General features: G+C 41.7%; 2 protein-coding genes across 12 annotated transcripts in view; one reads left to right on the plus strand and one right to left on the minus strand.

The window, feature by feature from the left end:
* The window catches only part of ANK3 (ankyrin 3), a 363,472-nt gene extending 355,912 nt beyond the window's left edge, over positions 1 to 7,560 (minus strand). For 2 of the 11 annotated variants that reach the window (XM_083845293.1, XM_083845290.1), the window contains exons 1-2: positions 7,120 to 7,554; positions 6,964 to 7,045 (exon numbers count right to left, since the gene is read on the minus strand). In XM_083845293.1, coding sequence (XP_083701419.1) covers positions 6,964 to 7,045; positions 7,120 to 7,175 — 138 coding nt within the window. In that variant the 5' untranslated portion in view covers positions 7,176 to 7,554. Of the gene's footprint in view, positions 1 to 6,568; positions 6,907 to 6,963; positions 7,046 to 7,119 lie in introns of those variants that run through there. The other 9 variants (XM_083845292.1, XM_083845284.1, XM_083845291.1 and 6 more) reach the window with 9 other exon arrangements.
* A 6,670-nt stretch (positions 7,561 to 14,230) lies between these two features.
* CDK1 (cyclin dependent kinase 1) lies at positions 14,231 to 22,881 on the plus strand. Its single transcript, XM_083845309.1, has 8 exons — positions 14,231 to 14,341; positions 14,540 to 14,590; positions 16,267 to 16,423; positions 17,538 to 17,661; positions 18,053 to 18,223; positions 18,680 to 18,843; positions 18,972 to 19,113; positions 22,326 to 22,881. Exons 2-8 carry the CDS (start codon positions 14,554 to 14,556, stop codon positions 22,440 to 22,442), a joined length of 912 nt encoding a protein of 303 aa, XP_083701435.1. The 5' UTR covers positions 14,231 to 14,341; positions 14,540 to 14,553; the 3' UTR covers positions 22,443 to 22,881.
* The last annotated feature ends 1,654 nt before the right edge of the window (positions 22,882 to 24,535 follow it).

Here is a 24,535-nt window from a genome sequence, read left to right on the forward strand (position 1 = left end):
CTGCCATCACCGACGGAAAACACTGAATCACACCTACAGATAATTCACTTACAAAATGGGGTCATGCCTGTAGCACAAGTCATTTCTTGTAAAAATGGACATTGTAGAAGGAGCAAGTCCACATCCTGACACATGCTGGGTTTGTTCCCATCTATTTGTCAGGTGGCAAGCACAGCGCCCTTAGAATTTAAGCTGGATTCTGCAAATAAGGTAACGAAGGGGAAAAGGTCAACTTCTTATTTGGTGGTGTGAATGTGATGAGGCAAAGCAAGGTAAAGAGGCTGAGGTTGAACAGAATATAAACTGTCTATGGTACCTCAGTGAAAGCACAGAGTAGACACTGCTCCACGCTGTAGACACTGGAAGCAATAACTTTGGAAACATTGGTCTGGATTCAAAAAACAAGTAGTATAAGTCCAGATACTCACAAGTCATGGGGATACTTATCTTTCTCTAATTTCAAGTCCAACAAAGTTTACAAACATAACTTAGTAGATATTATGTCTAGATCTCCAACGCAAAGAGCAACTCCAGATGCACATGATGCTCACAGGTGAAGTGTTCTAACAAGTAGCTAAGAGGACCTTCCCTCGTTGACTTTCTTTACCTCTCCACTTTCCTCACCTTAAACACAACTTGCTCCACACCTCTGGATGATATACGTGCCAGTTTATGTACCTCAGATGTTACACAATGGAGACATAAGTATACAGAGAGAACAATAACATCATTTCACTGTGCCTTAAATCTAACCTATGACAACAGTCACTTCAAGAAGTGGTCCAGGAAAGCTCAAAAACACCAGGAAAACCATTATCAAATTAAAATAAATAATTAAATAAATAAATAAAAATGTAATTTCTCCCTCTTTTATAGAGGAGCACTGAGGTCACTGGAAGGTAAACAACAAATAATTTTAAGTTTTTAAAATGTTATCAAATGCATTGATCCCCAGAGTTTCTCTTTCAGCAGAAATTATTGTAAAGTTGCTTCTATTTCTGGTTTCATCAACTTAATTACCCTTCATGCCATACACCCATCACATGATTATTACTATTTGTTACTATTATTAATATTATAGGCTACTCCTACCTATAATTTCATGACTCTCTCTGAAGTCTTTTCTTTCCCTGAGTGCAGTATCGATCCTCAGAACAGAAGGCCCACTAACCCACCTTTTATGTTGAGTGTTTACCATTTTATTACACCCCAAGGCTGTATCTTAAAGAGCACACTTGGGTCACCTGACCTTGTATGCTTTGCCCTACGCATTCTCAAGCCCACAAAACAGATTTTACACATCAGTCCCCCCCCCCCAAACCTCATAAAGCAGTGAGTCTCACATCACAGACACAAAGCTTCAAAATAAGGGTAAACATGAATGAACAAGCAAGATTCTCACCCAAATTAACAGTGCCCCATCAGCAATGCCTGCAGTTTTCCTTCTTACCCCCACAAGCCTTGCTTTCAAGAGCCTGGCTTTCGTGCTTTTAAGTATATATTGTAGTTTTGCGTATAGGCCAGGCTCATCTCTGCAAGAAAAAAGGAGAGGCTAAAACTAATTGTCTTTTTCTTTTTTTCAGCTTTGTCAGATCTATTCTGTGCTGTGATTGGGACTTCTTTGCACAGTAAGTCCAGCAATTTCAGGATAAATTTTCTATGAACCAGTCCTAAAGCTACACAGGTGTTTTGAGGAAACTGAACCTGCACAGAAACGTCTCTGTTGCCTGAGGCTGTGCGAAACCATTATAGTCACAGAAATAACTATGAGATTACAGGGTGAAAAAAGAAAACAAAACCAAGAATTCCCCCCAGAAAATGATGGCAAGGAACAGAAAAGCAGATAATCTTTTAAAACTAAGACATGCAATGAAAATCTACAGGATAGTACATTTTGAAAAAAAAAAAAAAAAAAGCAAGACTCAGTTTTGTATAATGTTTATATGAAAATGACTGTTTCCCACCACAAATGTCTTCCTAAGTCTTCTAATTCTCAAATTCAGGAGAAAAATACAGACAACTGCCTGAACATCTTTCTAATTCTGTGTAACTTCTCAGCAACTACATGATCAGCAGCCTCCATACAGCAAGAGGCAGAAATTCTGACCCCACGAAAACCAAAACCAGAACTTTAATTATTAGGTCAGGGCATAGTCATTCATAACCTTTTCTTTTTGTACTTTTCCATAAAGAAAAATAATTTACAAAGTTGAGAATCCATAATCTTTTCTTAAAAAGAAAAAAACCTTATAATGTAGTACTACTAACAGCAGTATGCAAATATCATAGAAGTTACATAGAATAGGTATGAGTTATCTGAAAGCGATCTCTATCAGGATTGCTTTCAAAATATTTTCCAAGATAGATGTTTTATCAAAGATGTTTTAAAACCTAAAATCAAGTCTCCATCAGGACAGTCCATAAGAAACAAGCTCTTCTATGACACGCATATCCTATCAACTACTCTGTCATTGCAGAATGTTATTGTACTTTCTCCTACGAAAAGAAGCTGTCATCACAACTTTTTTAAAATAACTCTCCCCACTACAGCTACGCAGAACTCCTTCCATTAGCTTGTAACATTTTAAAGTCAGAATCAGATAAAATTGGTATCACATACTGATAAAATCATGATGCATGCATCAGGTATTATATGGAAACTTGGAACAATTTCTCCTTTGAAGGGCACCAACCTAAGTATGCCCTTGGAGAATAACTTCCTTGATTAGAAAAGGAGACTGAAGGAAAGACTGTACCTTTTTCTCTGCGACAAGTAAGTAGGAAATTAAGTTTTAAGATGATTCAATAGAAGAAGTTATAACTACGCAGCTAATACTAAACTCAGTTTTGTAGGATGTCACAGCGGAGCACGGAAGGAACAGCAGCCACCGCCCTGGGACTAAACTGGACGGTTTTGATCAAGATACCAATAAAACTGGAAAAGACTGTAACAGGCAACGATTGACTCAGGCAGAGCAAGGCTCCTCCAAATTTCACCATCACACTAAGCAACATTTTAATAAAGCCATTTTCTCTGCTGTCCTCTTCATCCTCCTCATTCTCAACCCACGACACATCCTCTCCAGTCATACACGCCCTGATGACAAAGGCAGCAAAAACACATGGTGCAAACAAATTATTTTCTATGTATTTACATGAACACCTACAAAATCTAAAAAAAATTAAAAGTTGAGAACAAGAGCTCTGATCACCAAGCAGCACATGCAAGTTATCAGAAGAAAAGCAAAACTCTGCCACTTCTTAGTCACTGAACTTCTCCATAGAAGATGGGAGTAAGAGTTGGGAGTTCCTTCTTCATTTCCCCACCAGCCAACCCCCACAGGAAAAAAGGAAAAAAGACAGTATTTCCATTTTTCCTGATTTCCCTAAATTTTCAGGGAATAAATTAATGCAAATCTAAACTAGTTTTATCACATTAAGGAAAAAAGACAAACAAACATGTACGTCTAAATCTACTTTGAAGGATTTGTTTTGAAGAAGTCAAATGTTACCATTCTCATTTTCCTTCTCGTACATGTCAGCACTATAAATACTTATTTAACATATAGATTAGAATTCATGCCCACAGAACCCACAGAAATATTTTAAGCTACCCTCATGCCCCAGGTTCTGTGCCACTCAGCTTTTTCCAGAGAAGTAAACAATTAAGTGCCAAGAGCTGTTTAAAAGGAAAAAAAAAAAAAAAAGTCTTCCTTGGGCCAAGTCATTGTCAAACTCCCTCAGAGAGCTAAGAAATTTTTGCCTGATTAAAGATTGCAAAACCGTGCTTTTCTCAGAATTAAAGCAACATGCCAGGTCTTATTTTGTCACCCAGAGAGCTATGGCAAAAGGACCCCAAGTGCCATTATCAACAGCTTAACACAAAACCTAATGTATATGGGAAACATTCACACTTCAGGCAACACAGACTGGCAAAAATAACCTCCAATGGGTATTCAGCCACTGGATTAGCACATTAGGTTTTACATGCTGTCAAAAGCACTGAATATACAGTTTCCAAAGCAAGTTTTGAGAAATAGGATATGTAAGAACAAAGCTTCAAGAACTTTAGATTAGAGGAAAAAAAGGCAAATATAAACTGATGAAAATGTAGGATAAATCAGAACGTACAGCAGCAGCAAACTCCCATACCAAACGTTTATGTAGAATTCAAGACTCAGGTAGTCTGATTTATATTCTACATGGTTTTGTTTTAAACTACAAAACCACCGTCTTTCCCAAAGCTTACAATAATTGAAAAAAAAAAAAAAAAAAGGTTACTGTTTTTCAAAGCAGCTGTGAGCGGAATTGTGGTCTTGCAGATCACACTCAAAAGTTCATTCTGCGAAATAAGTTTTCCACTTAAGCAGTATTTTTTTCTTATGAGAATAAGATGAGCTTTCATATTTGAACAGTTTGGTTTCTTTCTTCTGTACAACAATAAGACCATTGTCTCCTCTCTTTTCCCATGAAGGCCTTAAGTTTACGGTAAACTAAATGGCAAGTAAATTATACAAGTTTATAATTTCCGGAATTCAAAGTAAGACATCTTATAGGCTTTAGACAACCCCCAAGCTTGTTCAGTACTGTGAACTGACCAGATATAAACACTACAGGAAAAAATAGAGCACTGCCAGTGACCCCCAGGCATAATTAACTTACTTTTCGACATTGACACTCAGAACCATCATAGCAAATGAAGAAAAAACTAAAGAAAGAAGTATTATACTCCTCCTCTTATTTTTCTAAACTATGAACTTCTGAAAAAAAATATTTTAGAATATATTAAAATGAAATAAAGAGCCATCCTAAATTATTAACTGCAAAGTAGTACAGTAATAAAACACTATCTTTAATTGCAAGCCATTTTCTTTCCTGTGCTGTAGCTTTAGACTCACTCTGCAAAGCTCTGATCTTATGAGAAAACAAATAGTTCTTAAATTATTTTTTTAATCCAGAAGTAAATAAATATTCATGTAAAATTGCAAATCGCTGCATTAGATATATATCACAATTTTAACAAAAACATATGACCAATAGATTATTACCCAGAAGAGATGGATGAGGTAATTTTTTTTCAATAAACCCTGTCCTCTAGCACATATCAGCAGAGCAATAACACGTGATAGAACACAATCATTTCGTAACAGAAATCAAGCAATAAACATTAGCAAATTCCCACAGATATCATCTAGGACCTCAGAGATTTATGATAGCAGAAAAAAAATCTTCTAAGCAGCTCACTAAAAATACCGCCACTTTTTCAGATCATGCCACCATTTCTACCACCGGCCATTAGAATCGCCTCAGGATCTGAGCATCTTACAAACCCGTGTCTCAGGGAAGGAAAAAAGCCCAGCACACAGAAGGACACACTAGGCGTGTAGGGCCTGACCATCCTTCTCAAACCAGCGGAAAAACTGCTGCCTCTAACGGTGGGAAAGGATCAGATCCCGGAGGACAAAATGTTGAAGCTTCCCAAGAGTTGTGAGACTACTCCAAGGGCAAGAGGTAACATACACGGCGTGTAGGGTGAGAACAGCAGCCTTCTTTAAGAGCTCAGTGCTTCAATGCAGCCTCATTTGCAGACCTATCAGAGTAAGTCTGGAAGCTGCCCACTTTGGGAACACATGAGAGATCACACTTTGCCAGCTGGTTAAAGAGATAAAAAAAAAAAAAAGTGTGCTGACAACTCCGAGATGTACTGTCTTCATATGCTCGGGGACCTGTGCCCTTCAAACAGGGGTCTCAGGAAATGCAGAAGTCACGGCTGAGGAAGAGGAGCTCCTCAGCGAGTCCAAGCCTCCCAGGACAGGTGAGTGACCAGCCTGCGGAGGACTCGAGTGCTGGAGCGGTGCTTTGCTCCTGGTCCGGCCCCTGGGGGTGTTAATTCACGCTGCATCTTCACGTGTGAACACCGGACCGATTTGGAGGGGAAACACGAAAACCATGGCACCCTACACGGAGGCTGTGACTGGGCAGAGACGTTCAGCGTTTCAACTGGTAGTAGAAGCGGTCGTTGAGGATTTAATGACTCAAAAGGTACCAACTTTGCTTAACAAACCACAAAGGAGCAAAGGATAACGCTTATTCTCCCTTAATTAATTACAGCGTTGCAGTTTCCGTTTCAGGAACTCCGGGCACAGCCCGACGGCTCCCCTCACCGCACTTTCCCGACCCTTTAAAGCTCCCTTCAGCTCCCTTCAGCAGGGAGAGCCGCCCGCGGCCGTCGGGGCGCGGTGCGAGGGCAGGAGCGCCTTCCTCCCACCCGGGGAGAGCGGCAGGAGCCCGGGGCGAGGAGCGGGGCCACAGCGACCGCCCCGGGGCTCCCTCAGCGGGTGCCGCCGGCCACGCCGCCCCTCACACCCCGCCGCTGACGGGCGGTGACCGTTAACGGCCGCGGCGGCGCGAGCCCCGCCGACAACCGCCGCCCGGAGGCGCCGTCGGTGCCGCCGCCCGCGTAGCCGAGAAGAGGAGGAGGAGGAGGAGGAGGAGGAAGCGCAGAGGGAGCCCAGAGCCGAAGGAGCCGCCGCAGCCCTCGGGAAGCGGCGGGGGGCAGCGCGCTCACCTGGTCCGGGCCGCCCCGTCCGGCGGAGGCCATGTTGCGGCGCTCCCAGGCACCTCTCCTCACCTCGCCTCGCCTCGCCCGGCGGGGGCAGAGCCGGCCCGGCCCTCCCGCCCCTCGCCGCCCCCTCAGGTGGAGCCGGGCCCGACGGTGCCTCTCCTCCCGCGGCGGGGGCGGGCGCGAGCGGCTCCCGGGGGCCGCGGCCGTCCCGGCCCGCCCCGTCGTAGGGCAGCGGGGCGCCGCCAGGCGGCTGCGGGCACCGAGTGCGCTCACGGGCGCCGGGATCGGGGTGGAACGCGGGAGGGTTCCCGGGAGGGTTCCCGGGAGGGTCCCCTTCTGAGGGGACCGGGGGCTCCCCCCAGAGTCGCCGGCGCTCCCCCGAGCCGCGCGCACCTCACCTGGAAACCGCGGCCTCGCTGAGGGTGAGGCCGGCGACTGCTGCCCGCCTGCGGGACCCTCTGCAGGGAGCGCGGCTCAAGTCTGTTAAAAAATAAAAATAATAATAAAACCCACAAAAACTAAATCGCCCGGCTTAGTGTTAACGAATTCCTTACTGTAGTGAAGCGGTGGCAGTTGGTTTTCTGTAACGAGTACCACAGTTTTTCGGCATCCATTACAATACAACCCCCAAACTCTCACACGTGAAAGGCACCATGAGATCACCTCACGCCTTGAATGTAATCAGGGGCTGTTTCTACTGATAACGATAAGCTGAAACTTATTCGCAAGGCACCTGATCCTGTGTGATACAACTGGATTCCAGCACCCCCATCAGAGCAGAAGGCTGTGCAGCCTTCACACATGAGCAGCATTGATCAAACCAGCAGTTGCATTTGTAGCTGTTCCTAGCACTTGTGCTCGTTAAATGCCCATTAAACTATTTTAATTGATCACATTAAAATTGATTGCATCACAAACTATTCAAATTATTTCAATTGCAACTTTAATGACTATGCCATTTTCTTACTGTTTTTGATTCTCAGAAGTCTGTTGTGGTACACCAATTTATTTTCATGTTTCCATTAGAAAATAATTTAAGAATTAACAACAGTTAAACCCAACAAATGTTATTAAGCATTAAGCATAACTTACCCAGAAATATTGCTTAATAAAATCACTTTCTACTATCAAGGACCTTAGTGTTGCAGGTGCAATTTACAGAATGAGCACACAGATGTATAAACTGACTGAAGGTGTTTACATATCTTTGAGTTACCGTGCAATTGATTGCTTGTCACTATCACTAGATATATACATCTTTTGTTTATATTCAGAGTCAAAAGTATTTAAAGAGAGACCTTAGCTGTGCCCAATGTGAAGGAGTTAATTCTTGATCTCTGACTGATAGGGCTGCACTTTCATAGGGCACAGCATAACTTTGCAAGCTTGCCAATTCTTCAATCTAAACTTACAACCCAACCTGGGATAGCCATTGAGATCTGAAAATTGTTGTCAATTTCTATCCATTTCACAAAAACCCTGTCAGCAGTACTTCTTTTTCTGGAGAACAAGAGTTTTTCCCCAGAATGTCTTTCTCCCTCTTATTTCGGATGTGACTCATTTCCTCAGCCCACGCAGGGAAATGGGAAGCAGAGGAGAGAAGGAAAAAAGAAAGCAACATACATGTTGACTAAAAGAGAGCATGAAGCAAAGAGAGGCACGGTCATGGGCAGCAGCAACTAGCAGCTCTGTAGCTGGACCATACGTTGTTTTTATAAGGCCTCACATGTTATGCTGTTACTGCATGCTACCTTCCTTCACCCTTTAGAAAGGAAAATTTTAAGTTTAAGTAGAATTTGCAGATGTTAAAATAGCACCTTAAAATGTATTTTTTACTATATGCGAAGAGTGTCCTCTAAGTCGACTCACACAATTGATAGGAGGAAGAATTTTTAAACAAGTCCAAATGTAATGTGTGTATGTAAATCTCACATTCATTTCCACGGGCTTACATACCTCACTTGTCTCAACCACACTCTCATCTAGAAGAGTATGCCTCCTTTTTGGCAGCTAGAGTGATACCTGGAGGGCCAAAAAAAGTTAACTTCCCTTACTTCAGGAGAGGATTCAGGTCAGACTTTCCTGACTGAGGTTTAGAATTTAAATATGCTATTGGAGTGTATTTGATCTGATACAGCACAGCAGCAGGTGGTTGTCACAAAATGAAAAAGGATAAAGAGATAATGAATGCAGAAAAAAAGCTGAGTCTGCAGTAATTAGGAAAAGGAGTATTATTTGTTGAAATCAAATAGCTATAGCAGTAAACAGATTCTTAGCTGGTGTAATTGTCTTCAGCTGAGGAAGATTGCTGATAGTCATATGGCTGTAGTGTTATTGACAGGGCCTTACATGTAGACAAGGCTTAAGAGAGAGGGGACTCAGATTTTGTTTTTCAGTTGAAGTATTCTGTTAACGAGCTCTTCTTATTTGCCTCATAAAAACAGTCTCTCTCTAATGACATAAAAGACTGCTTGTGTAAGTAGGGGTTTGGAATTGAAGTCTAGGTATGTAACTTTGACTATAGCTCTCAACCACAATTAGAAAGCAATTTATTAGATGTTGCTATTTTTCTTCTTGGCTTGTAAGCTATGTGAAGTGTAAAACCAAGAAGTAGCTACTTTTTCTCAGTTTGTATCTCAGATACCTTAGGAGTGAAAGTTTTTCCCTACTAAAGCTAGTAGGAATTTTGCCAATGACTTTAGTAGCTGTCTGGATTTTTGCCCAAAGGTTTTAGAGAAACAAAAGGCTTTTTTGTTGTTGTTATTGTTTTGGTTTTTTTTTTGGCTTGGTACATGTACCCTCTTCATCTTTCTCTTCTAATTAAACTTATTAAAACAAAATCTAAGTTGGATATTTGTAGGTATTACTCCAGAGGTTTGTATCCACCCAGCTGCATTTCCACTCTAAAGGAAGAGTTTTGGTGGTAGCGAAGCATTCCCTACTATGGGATAAGAACTTGGCCAAGCCAGGACTGACAATGTATTAAAATTTACATCCAGGGATTGTGTGTGTTTTAGCTTCTGGAGCCTAACCTCAATGCACTTATCAGGTACTCTTTGCATTCTTTTGTTTGCTCCCACAAACTCCCAACGGGCTGTGCTCTCCTCTCACTTGTTTTCAGGAGCTCTTCTAAACTCCTCACTCTTCTTTCTATGCCATGAAAATTATACTTACTGATACCACTACATCCAGATGTGCTACGATGATTTACCTTATCAGTGTTAGGTGCATGACTGCTATCTGCGACTGAAGTTAATGCATGGTTTTGTAAAAGCTCAAGACAAAACTTCAGTGATTTCAAATTCAGCTAAGGTTTTCTCCTAGAAGACACAAACATATGAATAAGCACCAAACTGAAATATCTTTCTATATACAACTTCATTATTTGAGGTGGACGTATTGTTTTTGATATTTCCATTATTGTAATCACAGCAACACTTCAGGTGAAGTATTTTAATGTATGCTACACACCATGCTATAAAAATGATATTGAAGTTCATTTGAACCTGCTCAAGTACTTTAAATGCATTTTAAATATTTATATTCATGTTTTAAGGAGATGGTGGTTTTTTTTCTTAGTTGCTTCTATGCTTTTGCTCTATATTCAATCATTTCTTAGGAGGACTTTTTTTTTTCTTTCTGTCAAAATGCTAACACTGGATATGAACAACAGAGTTGTTCTCCATGTTTCTTGATAGTGGGAATTGTTCTGCAAAACAAGAGACTTTTAATGGGCTAAATTAATCATCTGAGCTATGTGTTAAAGAGGTATCACCCCTCTAATATTATCTTGCTTTTCTAAACGCTGCTAAATAACTCCTACTTTACTTTTGCTTTGTTATACTACTAAAATAATATCTTCTTTTTAATATATGTTAAAAGAAGACAGTCAATGTTTGTGTTTATCTGCTTTTGACTACAGTGAACACAATTTATTTTAGATACCCTAATTAGTATTCACAAATAAGTCCACTTTTTTTAATCCCATCATTATGTAAAAGACAGAATACACTCTCTTCTTTACAATAATGTTCTTGATGAGGAGAATATAACTGCTATATGAAAGACAAGACTATGCTGACTCTCACAGCTGCCCTCTGCTCAGAATAGGAGTTGTTCAGAGTACTACATTGGTTTCTTAGCCGTGAATACAACTGTAATACCATAATCTGAGATTGGCATTGTCTGATCCTATCTTCCTTGCACAAACAGCATTTCAGTTCAAGCAAGTAGAAGTTTTGAATGCAGAAGAGGTTTCAGTATATGTGCCCTTTGCCCGTTTATGTAAATAAAATGTTGATATTATAGCGTCAAGGCAGAACTAGATGTCTTTGCCTTTGTGTTTTTCCTCAGTTTTGCTTTTCATTCCACATTTTGTTTTAAATGGGAATCCTAGGGAACGCTTAGATATTCCAAAATGTAATTCTGTCCATTCATGACTCTGTTGTCACCAAGCTCGCTACTATTCCTTCAAATAGAACAGTAAATCTCTTCAAACACAAAAGCAAATACAAATGTAGTTGTATCAGTTGTACGTACTTGCATCAAGCAGTATTAGCTGTTGTCATGTCCAAAGAAATTATCTAAATGAGATAAGCACTATCCAGTCAGAAAGGAGATGTTTTATATCCTAAAGATAACCAGACAACAGAGGGAGGGAGGAAAACACAAGGTAAGCAGAACTGTCAAACTGATATTTGGCAAATTTAAGTATAGACCTGTCATGGCACTAATTTACTTTGCCTTGTAAGGAAGCTAGCTAGAACTTTTATACAGAAAGCATGTGAGTATGGAGTGTGGCTATGGAGCATGTAGCACCTGTATCAGTGGAAGCAAAGCTATGTGGTGTGCTGGGCTGAGGGAGGGTCAAGCTGAAACGTGTAAGCTGCTTTGGGTCAATACTGTCACAGCCACTAAGCACTCTTCGCATATGTTAAGGGCAAAGCAACCTCCTCTGTCTCTGAAGGAAATCATCCCACACAATGGCATTATCCATGCATGCTGCTGTGAGGTGTTGGTACAGAGCTGCTAGCTCACTGAACATGGAGAGCACAGCAAAATAATTTCCCTGAGCTGATTAACTTGTGATTAAGCTAGCACAATTTATGCATTGAGGCAGTATCACAAGAACAGATAAGGCAGGGGCAATTATGCAGGGCTTTGAGTGCAACAGCAATCAGGCTGATACTGATCTCAAAGCCATTCACACCCTTGGCCTTTTCCCCCCTTTTCCCCCCTTTTCCCCCCTTTTCCCCCCTTTTCCCCCCTTTTCCCCCCTTTTCCCCCCTTTTCCCCCCTTTTCCCCCCTTTTCCCCCCTTTTCCCCCCTTTTCCCCCCTTTTCCCCCCTTTTCCCCCCTTTTCCCCCCTTTTCCCCCCTTTTCCCCCCTTTTCCCCCCTTTTCCTCCCCCCTAAAGCATGTCATACAAAGGTATCAGAAAAGCCCAAACTTGTCATCCTGGGCACCAGCTGAGGAGAAAAAAGGCACAAGGTTGTTGGTGGCAGCTGTCTGCCATGAGAAGCAAATCTGAAGGCTGGTGTTGCTATTTAAAAGATAGCTTTTCTCCTTACAGCAGCCTTCCTTCTGGTGTCTCCTAGTCTTGACCACTCTAAATTAATGAAAATTTGAATATATGGAAAAAGGAACATTTTCTGAGTCTGAAAATTCAGTGAGTACTCAGAGCAAACATTACACGTCTACCAGAAATGACTGTATGAATGTGACTGAGAAATGTATGACTTTTTAAAGTTGGTTAAAAATGGAAGCAAAAAATGCCACTTTTAAGAAAATTGAGCTCAGCATATTCAGTACTTTCAGACAGATTTTCTATATAAGTGTGTATTTTAATATAACACTTTATCATATTAAGTTTTCATGACACTGATAAAAAACAATAAAGTTAACTAAGGTTACCATATGTCTAGGATTTCCCAGATATGTTTTCTCTTTATCTGAAAGAAAAGGTGGACTTTGGCCACCTTCCTAAGTTTTCTGGGCCAGCATTAGTCCAGCTGAGTTAGTAGCACAGCAGCAGCTGTGACTTGTGTTGGATATACAAGGCAGCCCTCTCCCAAGGCTGGCTGTAGTGTCTGTGCACAAAGTCAGGCCAGAGGGACATGTCACATACACTTTGCTTGAGCTGTGCAGTCAGTCTGTGCTGGCTGTGTTGGGTTTGTTACACACATAGGAGAGTTTCTCTGTGGCTGTGTAATGCAGAGCATGTTGGACTCATTTCCTACAAGATGTGAGGCTGTACCTCTGTCTGGGATTTCCCGGAGACGAGCTTTGTTCTATGCAGGTAAATCTCCAGCAAGTGCTGGGAACGCAAACTACAGGGTAAACAGAAACCGGAGAGCATGCGTGCTGTGTGCTTCTCAGCAGCAAAAATTGAGGGAGGGGAATGTGGAGGATTTTTATCCCTGAAACTTAGGTATGTTGGAGGGGGAGGAGTTGGATGAGCTGCATCTTGCTTTTGCCATGGGCTACGGAAGAAAAGAAGGAAGCGCACAGTAAACACTTCTGCCTGCTGGAATCACTGTCTGAAAGAAATGCTTTTTTTTTTTTTGAGAGAGAGATCAGCCTGTCTTGCTTAAATTTAAGAGGGAGTAGCAATGCTGTCTTTCAAGGATGCTGTTAACCATTGCAATAAAGTAATTAAAAATAGTTAATTTAATGTGGAACTGTGCTTACATCTCACTACTGCAGCGACTGTAGGTTTCCAAAGGAGTGTTAGCCCACTACTGTCAGTGTAGATGAAAAATAGGGGCCGGAGCAGGTCAGCAAAATCACAGAATCCATAGCGAAATTGTCCCTTAGGCATAGACCTAGAAAGACAGAAATACGTTTGCTTTCTGAACCTATTTTACAATGAAGTTTTTAAGTAACACAGTAACGTGTAAGTAACATGGCGCTGCTGCCCCATGGGTGATGCTGGGCCTGACAATGGGGCAAGGAGGGTGGCTCTCTGCTTTTCTGGCAAAAGTTGTGACTGCGGCAATGGAGGACCTCTGTGAACACGGGCTGAGGTCATCTTCGTGAAGAGCGTGAGCCCACAACGCTATAAATAAACGTTTATAGTGGTATTTTGTTTTCCTTCTCCTGCGGATCACAAGCTGTTTCCAAACCAAGTAGTCCTATAGCTCCCCAGTGTAGCCTCGTGCCTGTTTCCTGAGGTAAATAATGGGTAAATAATCAAATAACGAGTAAATAACGAAAGGGGAGAGCGCGGCTCCTGCTTTACATCCCTGGTGATGCTCCCAGCCCTTCGTGGGGCAGCTGCTGTAACACCGACACTAGTGGGTCTGAGTGCAAGAGCGGCTGTGGGGGGCTTCCCTGTCCCCGGACGTGCTCTGGCTCCTGCCAGACCACGTTACCCCGCTTTGCTGCCGCCTGGGGACCCTCCTGCACCCCCGGCACCGGGCTGGGGGCCGCGCCGTCCCCTCGACGCTGCTGAGAGGGTAAAACCGCCCGCCCGCCCCACGAGCCCGGCCGCGAACCAAGCGGACGCCGGGCGCACGGCGCGGTTGACGCGCCCGGCCGCGCCGATTCCCCGGGGCGGCACAAGCCGCCTTTCGGGCTCGCTTTGGCGCCGCGGCGGCGGCGGGCGCTGATTGGCCGCTTTGAATCCTCCCGGCGCCGCGCCATTGGCGGGGGGCGGCGGAGGCGCCGCGCGGCCATTTCGAATGCGCAGCGCCCGCCGCGCGCCAGGCGGAGGAGGCGCGGCCCGGCGCGGAGCGGAGCGCGGCGGGACCCGGCGGCACCGGCGGCAGCGTCTCAGGTGGGCTCCGGGGCCGCGGTAACGGCAACGGCCGGGCTCCGCCTCGGGCCCCCCTCGCTGCCGCAGGCACGCCCGGGCCCGCCGCGCTTCCCGCTGGGCCCCGGCGGCAGCAGCGGTTACCGGGCGGCGTTCCGGTTGCTTGGTCTGTGCCGAGGCGCCGGCCGCTCACGCGCGTTCCCTTTTGTCTCTCCGCTTCAGGCACGGCCGCAGCGATGGACGAGTACACCAAAATAGAGAAGATCGGGGAAGGTGGGTGCGGAGAGCCGCGAGCCTCGTGCTGCTCCACGCCTTACCGCGTGTCGCGGGGGTTACGCGCTCTGGCCGTGGGGCAACTGCTGAAATCCGGCTAAACTGCACAGCGAGCCCACGGGTGTCCTGGTTTCGGCTAGGATAGAGTTAGTTTCCCTCCTAGTAGCCGGTAGGGTGCCGCGTTTGGGATTTAGGATGAGAATAATGTCGATACCACGCTGTCGTTTTAATCGTTGCAGAGCAGTGCTCACACCAAGCCAAGGACTTCTCAGGTTCTGGCTCTGTCCTGCCAGCGGGCAGGCTGGGGGTGCAGCGGGAGCTGGGAGCGGACAGACCCAGCACAGCTGACCCCAGCTGGCCAAAGGGGCATTCCTTACCATGGAACGTGTGGTGCTGAGCTGCCGGCCGGGTTACAGCACAACAAGGGTTCACCGAAGTAGCTATCTCTACGTAAATGCCCTCAGAATGCCTTTCTTCTGAAGGTGACATGGTCTGCTTGAAACAGTTGATCATTGCTGAGAGGCAGCTACCTTCTGCAGCGGCTAATGTTATAACTTTCCTCTCTGAGGCTTGAAATCAGCTTTTGGGTTTGGGAAGCTGCTCAGGTTGCTCCTGAAATGACTCTGTGTGGCGTGCTTTTGTTTGGAGCTGCTGGTAAGGAGCAGTGCTTTGAGTGGCTTTGCTGGGATTATGTCCTGTCACTGCACTTGTCCAGGGAAAGGCTACATCATAAACTTTTGTGCAGAAGTGAACTTTAAATAAATATGTCAACTTACTACTTATACTACTGTAAAAGCAGATTGCTCTGATGCAGATGTTAGTCACAACCTCCTGTTCACTAAAAACCTGTCCATTGTTAAATGTAGGAGTTGGTGTCTATTTAATGCTTTAGCCTTATCTATGCTTGAGTTTGCAGTACGTTCTGAGAAGCCTCTAAATGAATTGCAAAACACGGGCTAAGAGCTTACAAGGTGCTTTGGAACCGAAGCCTTGTGTGTGAATCTTTCTTCCTGAAAGAAACCAGTTTGAGTTTATCTGAGGAATTCGTGTTTCAAGAAGTGTAAAAAGAGGATACTTAAGCTGGCTTGGTTTGAGGGTTCTACTTCTGCGATGAATGATAACTAAAATTTTTGATTTGAGATTTACCACTGGTTCCAGTTTTAGCTTCTGCTGAGACCTCCAGCACTACCCTCTCTCCTGCACTGAGGATTGTGCTAGAGGTATTACTACAGATCTGGCCAATGGGTGGATAGATCTTTGCAGAGGGAGCACTGTTATATTTTTGGCAGCTAAACCTTTAACCTGTTAATATGATATCAAAAACACAACTGGCTTTAATACCCTGGGCATGAGGAGGTACAGTGATCCTGTCTGAAAATTAATTGACCCAAAATTCGAGTAATACCTAATTTTACAACTACATCTTCAAATATTACACCTGCACTACGTGCCTTGTCCTAACAAATAATACTCTTTATGCATGGTGTGCTTTAAATAAACACCTATTGCATGGTTAAAATACAAAGCAAAGTAATAGTTTGTAATGAAGCCAAATAACTAAGCAAAAAATACTTGGTTGCAAAACTCTTGCCTGTATTATCAATTCTCATTTGTACTGTTTTATCTGCACCTGAAACTGGGATTTCCTGCATGCATTTCACTGTTTGTTTGTTCAGGTACCTATGGCGTTGTGTATAAAGGTCGGCACAAAACTACAGGCCAAGTGGTTGCAATGAAGAAAATACGTCTAGAAAATGAGGAGGAAGGTGTTCCAAGTACTGCTATCCGAGAAATTTCCTTATTAAAAGAGCTGCAACATCCCAATATAGTCTGGTATGCATATACTGGTATTTAGCTAAATTCTTTGCGGGGCACTAGGTCTCTCTTCAGATAAGAAATGATTTTTCCACTGTTCCCATGAAGTGAGAGTTAGTCTATTTGCCTGTTTGCTGTGAAGCAGACACTATATTATACTATAGTCCCAAATTTGGTGTTTATGCCAGGTTTTAATTAAGACTTTCTTCTGCTGCCCCTTTCCATTCTAAGAATTGAACAAATCTTTGTTGACTTTTGTAATTTATGTTAATTATCTTCAGAATGGTTATTGTTAGAATGGAGACAGTGTACTTCATGAAAACTGTTTAAAGCTATTTCTTTAGCCAGTCTCAGAAGGTTATTTGCCATCTTGGAACAGATCGTCTGACGTTGGTGTCCTTATGTGAGCCTCTGTCATCAATCACTTCCTTGCTGTTCTGTAGCAGAGCTTTAGGCATTGCATTATAACACTGACGTAGCTAGCACATCTGAACTACGCCTGAAGTTTTCATCAGTGGCTACCTGATTTGAAGAATTGGTTGCAGCTATTGTATTCCCCAGGCAATATTTACTTGCTCTTTAATGCAGCAAAATACCGTAGATTTAATGTGACTTGAAACTGGCCGCATTCCAGCTGTGTAGTGTCTCAATATATGTATACATGCATCTAGGAACTCTTATAACCTGTTAAGGATGGAGGAGGTGCACTTAAACCTGCACAAGTCCTGTTGCACCTAGTAGGTTCCTATTCTAATGTAGAGCCCTTAAACTCTTCTAGTAGTTCAGGTGCTGCTGTAGTAAGCCAGCTTTTAATGGAAGCTAGACACGAAAACCCCACATCTTTTTAAAAAGAAACTATTTTTTGCCTCGGTCTTCCCATATCTCATACGAGGCATGAAGGAACATAAGTTTAAGAGGAAATATGTAGGGTGTTTGACACAGTTTCAGAGGTACTTGATTTTTCCAAACAACAGTGCAACTCACTAAGTCTGTAACATTTGAACACTGAGAGCTTTGTAAGATTTTCATATTAGGAGCCTAGAAATGTCAGCTTGTGTCCCTGTTGAGAGGGGAAATGTAACAGTGAGTCCGTGCACTTTGCAATGGAGTTGACTGTTGACTCAATTTTTAGTCTTCAGGATGTTCTTATGCAGGATTCAAGACTGTACCTCATTTTTGAATTCCTTTCCATGGATCTTAAGAAATACTTGGATACTATTCCATCTGGACAGTATTTGGATCGGTCACGTGTTAAGGTAAAGAGGATACTTTTTTAATGTAATATATAAGTTAAAGAAGATGGACCTACAAAGCTGTAAGCAACTCTTGATTCTTAATTCCTTGAGGAGGAATGAAAGGTTAAAGAAGCAGCTGTGGATAACAGAATCTTTTAAAAAGAATTCTGCTCTCAAATGCAACTTCATTCCTTCAATTATGAAATTAAACCGGCTTAAATGAAAGTAAACGCTTAATTTTTGTGGGTTTAAGATTGATATTAACTCAATATCTGCAATGCTTTGGATCTCTTTCCTATTCCTGCGGAGAGACCTGACATAAGGAAACAGCTTGATGTTGCAGAACCGTTAACTTGTAGTGAAGGTTATAGTGTGTTTTTTTTTTTTTCCTCCCACTTCATCCTATCTACAGAGTTACCTGTATCAAATCTTGCAAGGTATCGTCTTCTGCCATTCAAGACGAGTTCTGCACAGAGACTTAAAGCCTCAGAATCTTCTAATAGATGACAAGGGAGTGATTAAACTGGCAGACTTTGGATTGGCTCGAGCCTTTGGAATTCCAGTGCGGGTATACACTCATGAAGTAAGTTGGAACATCCTTTTGGTGAGTTGGACTATGCTTACTAGCTTCCTGGTTATGACTATGAAACAGCTGAAAATAGAATTGTGGAGCTTTTAAAGTTGTTATAAACTGGCCGTATTATGTTTTACCTGATGACTTTACAGCTTTCTGACTGCATTTTACTCTGAAATGCTAATGCATCTTACGAATTCCACTGATACCTTGACAGTGAATCAGATGGGCCAGAGTGGCTGCGTATGCTTCCTGCTCTTTCAGGAGTTCAGGCAGCTGTTTTTATAGGGTTTGTTACCCTTATTTGCTTCAAACATCACTTACAAACATTTTCACTGAAACATTGCACTGGCAATTATTTTAACTAAAAAACTGTGAATGCTCCTTAATAATGAGTCATTGTGCTTACAGTCGATTAGAGGACCCAATTCTATAAACTTTTAAAAAAATATCCTTGTTCAACAGGTCGTGACGCTGTGGTACAGGTCTCCAGAGGTATTGCTAGGATCTGCTCGTTACTCTACTCCCGTAGATATATGGAGCATAGGTACCATATTTGCTGAGCTGGCAACTAAAAAGCCACTTTTCCATGGGGACTCAGAGATTGACCAGCTCTTCAGAATCTTCAGGTATGTCAGGCTGGACCTTTCCCTTGCTTGTGCTGTATTGTAGAAGAGTGCTGTGCACTTAACAAAATCATAATAGTGCACGCACTTTTCAGACTAGACTGATCAGTATTTTTCTTGTGCTTGCACAGAGCTTTAGGGACACCCAACAATGAAGTATGGCCTGATGTGGAGTCCCTGCAAGACTACAAAAACACGTTCCCCAAATGGAAACCTGGCAGCCTGGAAACACACGTCAAAAACTTAGATGAAGATGGGCTTGATCTGCTTTCTGTAAGTAGTCTGTCTTAAACTGCCTGTAAGGAAACTGAGCAGGTAGTTTCAAATACTCTAGAATATCTGCAGCCATGCTAATCAGTCTTGATAGAATGGAGGTTATGGAGATCTTCAAATGCCATCAGCAGTTGTATGGGCAGTCATTCTCACAAACCTGGTACCTGATGTGAAATTGACTTGTTTTTCCATAATAGCAAACCTGATTTGGACTACTAGACTCTAATTTTGTTTTCATTAAGCTGTTTTGCCCTAGCTTGTTTTATACTGGTAATCCAGGTGCAACTTGAAAGTGAGGATGAAGTTCTACAAACATCAGATCGAAGTAAAAGCTCCTGCCCAAAAACTGTAGTTGTCACCTTCTTGGTGCCAGCCCTAATTGTGATGTGGTTGCATGACTGCTCATCTAGTTGGAAATATTTTTTCCTGTGTGGTAGCATGTGGATTAATTGTGGCTGGCTCATCTCCATTCATCTTTCCTGGTGGTCTTAATCGACTAGAGATGGAAATGGCTGGATTTATTGATTAGCCGTGAAACCAGAGGCTAAGTTCACATCAGTCTGTAGTGTCTGTGTCAGTTGCCTTTCAATATCAAGCTAGAGATTTTAGCTGTGATGGGTTAACTCAACTGGCGTATTTTGTGGCTACTTTATAGTTTCACGGCCATACTGTTAAACTACCAGAGCCACACTTTTACTTGACAAGTTCTTCAGTCAGACCTTTCTGTTTAGTGCGCTTCCAGCTCATGTGCTGATGCTGCACAGTAATCTAGGTCACTTCTTAGGTGTGCTTACATGCACCTGAGTACAAGAATGTACCTTGGTGACTTATTGTTCGGCTCTCCTAAAGCTACACTTACACAATCCAGGTTTGCATATGGTGGGGGTGTTGTATGCATCTTAAGATAAGTCAAAACGTCTGAACTACCTTGCTACAAGGGGAATGCTGTACAGCAATTATCCTTGTAGCTGGCTCATGTTTTAAGCAGTCAGAAACAATAAAGTAGTTTATTATGTATTCTGTAGTGGTGTTATTCAGCTCAAGTGACTACAGCTTCTCACTTGTTCTTTGTGAGAACAGAGCCATGGTTCAGGCTGGCAAACTGAACAACATTTCTTAAACACATAGTTGTTTTGGACAGCTCTCTAAGGCTTATAGCAGTATTGTACAGAAATAACTGACTTAAGTTGGAAATAATTCTTGTGTGTGCACTGACAGCATCACTATTAAATCAGTTTGAAACAGAATTGCTTCTGTGATTGTATTTTGGGACGCTTGACACAGACAAAAAAGAATTACTTAAGTGATGTTAACACTATACTAATCTCAAAGTATATTAAATTCTGTTAAGTCTTCTATAGTTTTGCCTTAAATTAATATTAAACATTTAGCTTCCCATTAATGCCTGGTAACAGTGGCATGGTTGCATTATTGGGCATCTGGAATCCATTTAAGTTTCCTATGCCACTTAAGCCTGAAGCAGGAACATAGCTCTGAAGGCAACAAAAATGAATAGCTCATTCTGGAGTACAAGCACAGGTTATATCAATGAAAACGTTCACTTTTGCAGAATGTTGCAGTTGGAAACAAGTAAAATAGCTAATTTTGAAATGGGGTTGCACCATTTTTGTGTTAAAACCATCTGCTTGAGTGAGGTTGTAAGCTTAAGACATTCATGAGTTAAATAACTTCTGTGGCTAGCATTTCTAAGCAATTAATGGCAGTCACCAAAAGCTTTGGTCTATCAGACAGGTCAGATTGCTTAGAAAAGAAATGGTCACTTAAGCTATCAGCTGAAATGCTGTAGTCTTGATATTGAAGCATCCCCTCTTTTTTTAGGGAACTTTGCCCCTTTTTGTGATATCTTTGATATCAGTATTAGGTACAGAATACTTGTCTTCTGGGGCGTAGCTATAGGGAACTCTGTTGCTTGACTTAGACCTGGGAAGGTACAAAGCTAAATCTAGAAGCAGCATTGCATTTGGCAGAAGCCCTGAGAACATAAATGCAAATTCTGTAGTTTAAATCAACCTGGACGGCAAACTCCCTGTCAGATGAAGTCCAAGGATAGTTTAATGTCAAGGTGGACTACAGGGTAGAGTAATATTGTTTTGTTTTTTTTTCTAAAGTATAAATTAGTAGTGGAGATGGGGAAAAGCAACTGGTAGAATACTGATTATTTGAATTTGAAATGTATTTTCCTTTAGTAAGGACAAGTAAAATGGAAAAGACTGCAGGGGTTTTGCTGGTTTTAAGCAAGTTCTTAGCATTTAGGGGAGCCTTCTACCAGACTTGGGAAAATTTAAGGGGGCCTCTCAGGACTGTGTAACCCATGAGGCTTGGAAGGAAGACTGCAGCATGTCAGTCTAGCTTAACTATGTCTACATGCAAGCACGTGGCTGCTCAATCAAATGAGGTAGCTTCCTACCTTTCCTCTTTTGGACCTGACTACATGATACAAATTGTTCTGCTAGCAGTTTAAAGAAGTATCTGCAACTCTCTTGCCTTTTCTAGGAAGTTCTGGGACTATTTTAGTGGCTATGGCATTCACTACTTTTTTCCTATCAGCTTTATTATTGAGTTCTTCAGCTGAATGAATTAACTTTACTGAAAAGAGTCTTTTTAAGTCCAAGTCTTAAAACTGTTTTAAAACTTAAATCAGTTCTACCTGCTTCACATGTGCAGGTGTACTTCTGTCCTAAGTGGACCTTGTAGCTGAACAAATCACTATATATTTTAACTGTAAACAGCTGCACCAAACTAAAGGGAAGCAATTTCACAACAACTTCTTATATATCAATATAACAAAACAAGTGTAGGACCACTTGTGCATTAAAAGCCCATTTAAGCATTTTGGGCTTTAACAGACTAAAATTATTGACTTAATTGAGAAGCTGATGCTAATAACAATTATTGCTGTTTGATGCCTGGTTCCGCATTTAGTAGAGCGCATGTGTTGCCCCCTGATGCAGGCATGGGCTTGGTTATTGAATATGAAAATAAATGCTTCTTCACTTTCTGTTATGTGTTAATACTGTTCTGACTCATAGGTGGAAATGACATCTACTTCCTTGAGAAACTGTGGAACACAAGAAAAAACGTGTCTCTATGGTTACCTGATGATTACTGTGGTTAAGTAATTATCTACTTAACATGATTTGAGTATACATTTCATGCGGGAGTAAGTGTTTCTTCTTTTTTTTTTTTTCCAGAAAATGTTAATTTATGATCCTGCAAAAAGAATTTCTGGCAAAATGGCCTTGAACCATCCATACTTCGATGACTTGGATAAATCTACCCTTCCTGCTAATTTGATTAAGAAATTCTAAACCTTTGGACTAAATCAACCAGAGTGAAATAATTGTGATTGATTTTACTATTAAGTTTGTCTGTAACTTTTATGTCTGTTTGTCTGTCTGTCTGCTCTAAAACTGTGGCTGTTTAGTTTGTTTCGGTTTAAGTGTTACCTAAATATAAATATTAACCTATTAGTGCTGAGTTCAAATACAGTGCAAATATCACTGCTATTAATGCAGTGAACGTCCTATAAATAAAGCTTTAAATGCAGCAAAGGACTCAACTTCTTTCCAGACTATAGGTGCTCTACAAAAGAACAGTCTTCTTCAGAATGTGCTGGTAAGGTACTGCTTATCTATGAAAGCAGGTAACTAAAACTATTAAATTTCTAAACTATTGATTTTAATTTTTAATTAATTTTTAATTTTTTCTAAACTGTTAATTTTCTATTAAAGTTCCTCTGAAGATCAAGCTGTGTCATTGTCCTGCACAAGTGAAATTTAAGACTGATGTTATACTGAATGTGCCAAATGACGTGTAAAATGAGATATTTTGAGCTGAAGAATTGCAGATTACTACTTAAGCGAAGTAGATGGCCAAACTCATTTTAGGGTTTACTTTTCTGAAAGTATTTGGAAAACCTTTGCTCTGTGTGCTTTTCTGTAATCTTGAAGGCCCAAGAATTTACCTAGACATTGCATGTTAACATGTGAATTAGCATAGTTCTAACTCTTGGAACAGGTAAGGTGTGTGATCTTAACTTTTACAGGGAGAGTGTCTATATACCAATGTGTAACTGATTAACAGGGCCCCTCTCAACTGCTAGTACTAGTGCGGTTCTCATCAGATTCTTATTAAAGGCAGAGCCCTCTGGATTATACTTGAAAAGCTAATATCTTCATATAGGAATATTCAAGTAAATGTTGATTTAACAAGGCTGCAGTGTGAATTGTAATCATAATTTTGAGATGCTACATGTCTACAGACTCTTCCGTTATTAAAACAGGAGCTTTCTAAAGCTCCCCAGCATTTAACTATACAAGTGAGACTACTATAAAACCTTCAGACAACATTCATGAAGCTATATACTGATAAATGATTGTACGTGATTACATTTCCAATTGCTACCTCTATTCTTGGCTTTTGCATGCATCAATAGGGACGGGATGCCAGATTAGAAGAAAAGCAATGGAAAGAACTCTTGTGACTACAAGATTAAAAATTGTTATTTACATTAAAATAGGTTGATAGACTTAACTGTAGGCTTCCACGTATAGTGTTGTAGCTGCTGTACCCTCTAGTTGTAGGATGTCACATCCGTCAAGTTTTATTGAGTCTAAGCACCATGGAGCTCTTATACTTTCTGGCTTAGGGCCAAAGCTTGCAGCAAAGTGTGGAATAGTAATGAAGGTGTTTAAGTTTCTAAATCAGGCATGTGAAAGGAATAATACAGACTTCAAAAACAGTGAACTTTGAAAGTCTTTCCTACAGATACTGAGGAATGAGACTGAAATGAAAGCAGTGGAGAAAACATCCTGTCACTTGGCTGTTTATTATTGTCTATTTATGAGTAGCTGAAAGCATTAGTGTTAGACCTAGTTTTTGTCAACAAGTTGCATTGTTAGATGTAAATACCGGCTGGGGGGTCAGCATTGTTCTGCAGGATGGTTCTTAATCTCCCTTCTGGAGGTCTGTGGGTACTGTCACATTAATGGAATCGTTTAGCAGTAGACAGTCGAAAAGGAGTGACTTTTTTTGAAATTGCTTTTATGGAAAGTTACCTCTTAATTGAAGGTAGGTGGGAAGAAGATTGCTATGGCTGGTTCATTTCTATTAACATCAGAGATAGGATGCAAGGCAAATTACACTAGGGGTCTCATTTGTCTGCTTTTGAGTGTAGTAACTTTATTTGAGCTTACAGGCTAACGGATAGCATTGCTGGTGCTGAATGGTTACACCAGAACAGAAAAATGAGGGGGAACCTATAGAAGACAAACACTCTAGCCAGCAACTGCTCTGAGAATCAGAAGTTAATCTCTAAACTATTATTTGGGGTCTTAACATTTGTCTCTTTGTAGTGGACAGATTTAAAGTTCTTCATGTGCTGAGAGGAAGACTTTAGGCA

The sequence above is a fragment of the Anser anser genome (assembly GCF_964211835.1).
Source record: "Anser anser genome assembly, chromosome: 7".
Taxonomy (NCBI): domain Eukaryota; kingdom Metazoa; phylum Chordata; class Aves; order Anseriformes; family Anatidae; genus Anser; species Anser anser.

Bases quoted from the DNA above. Each gene is read 5' to 3' on its own strand.
- CDK1 (XM_083845309.1), top strand. From the start codon at position 14,554: ATGGACGAGTACACCAAAATAGAGAAGATCGGGGAAG. The intron at 14,591-16,266 runs GTGGGTGCGGAG...TTGTTTGTTCAG, and splicing joins AATAGAGAAGATCGGGGAAG to GTACCTATGGCGTTGTGTAT. The intron at 19,114-22,325 runs GTAAGTAGTCTG...TTTTTTTTCCAG, and splicing joins ATGGGCTTGATCTGCTTTCT to AAAATGTTAATTTATGATCC.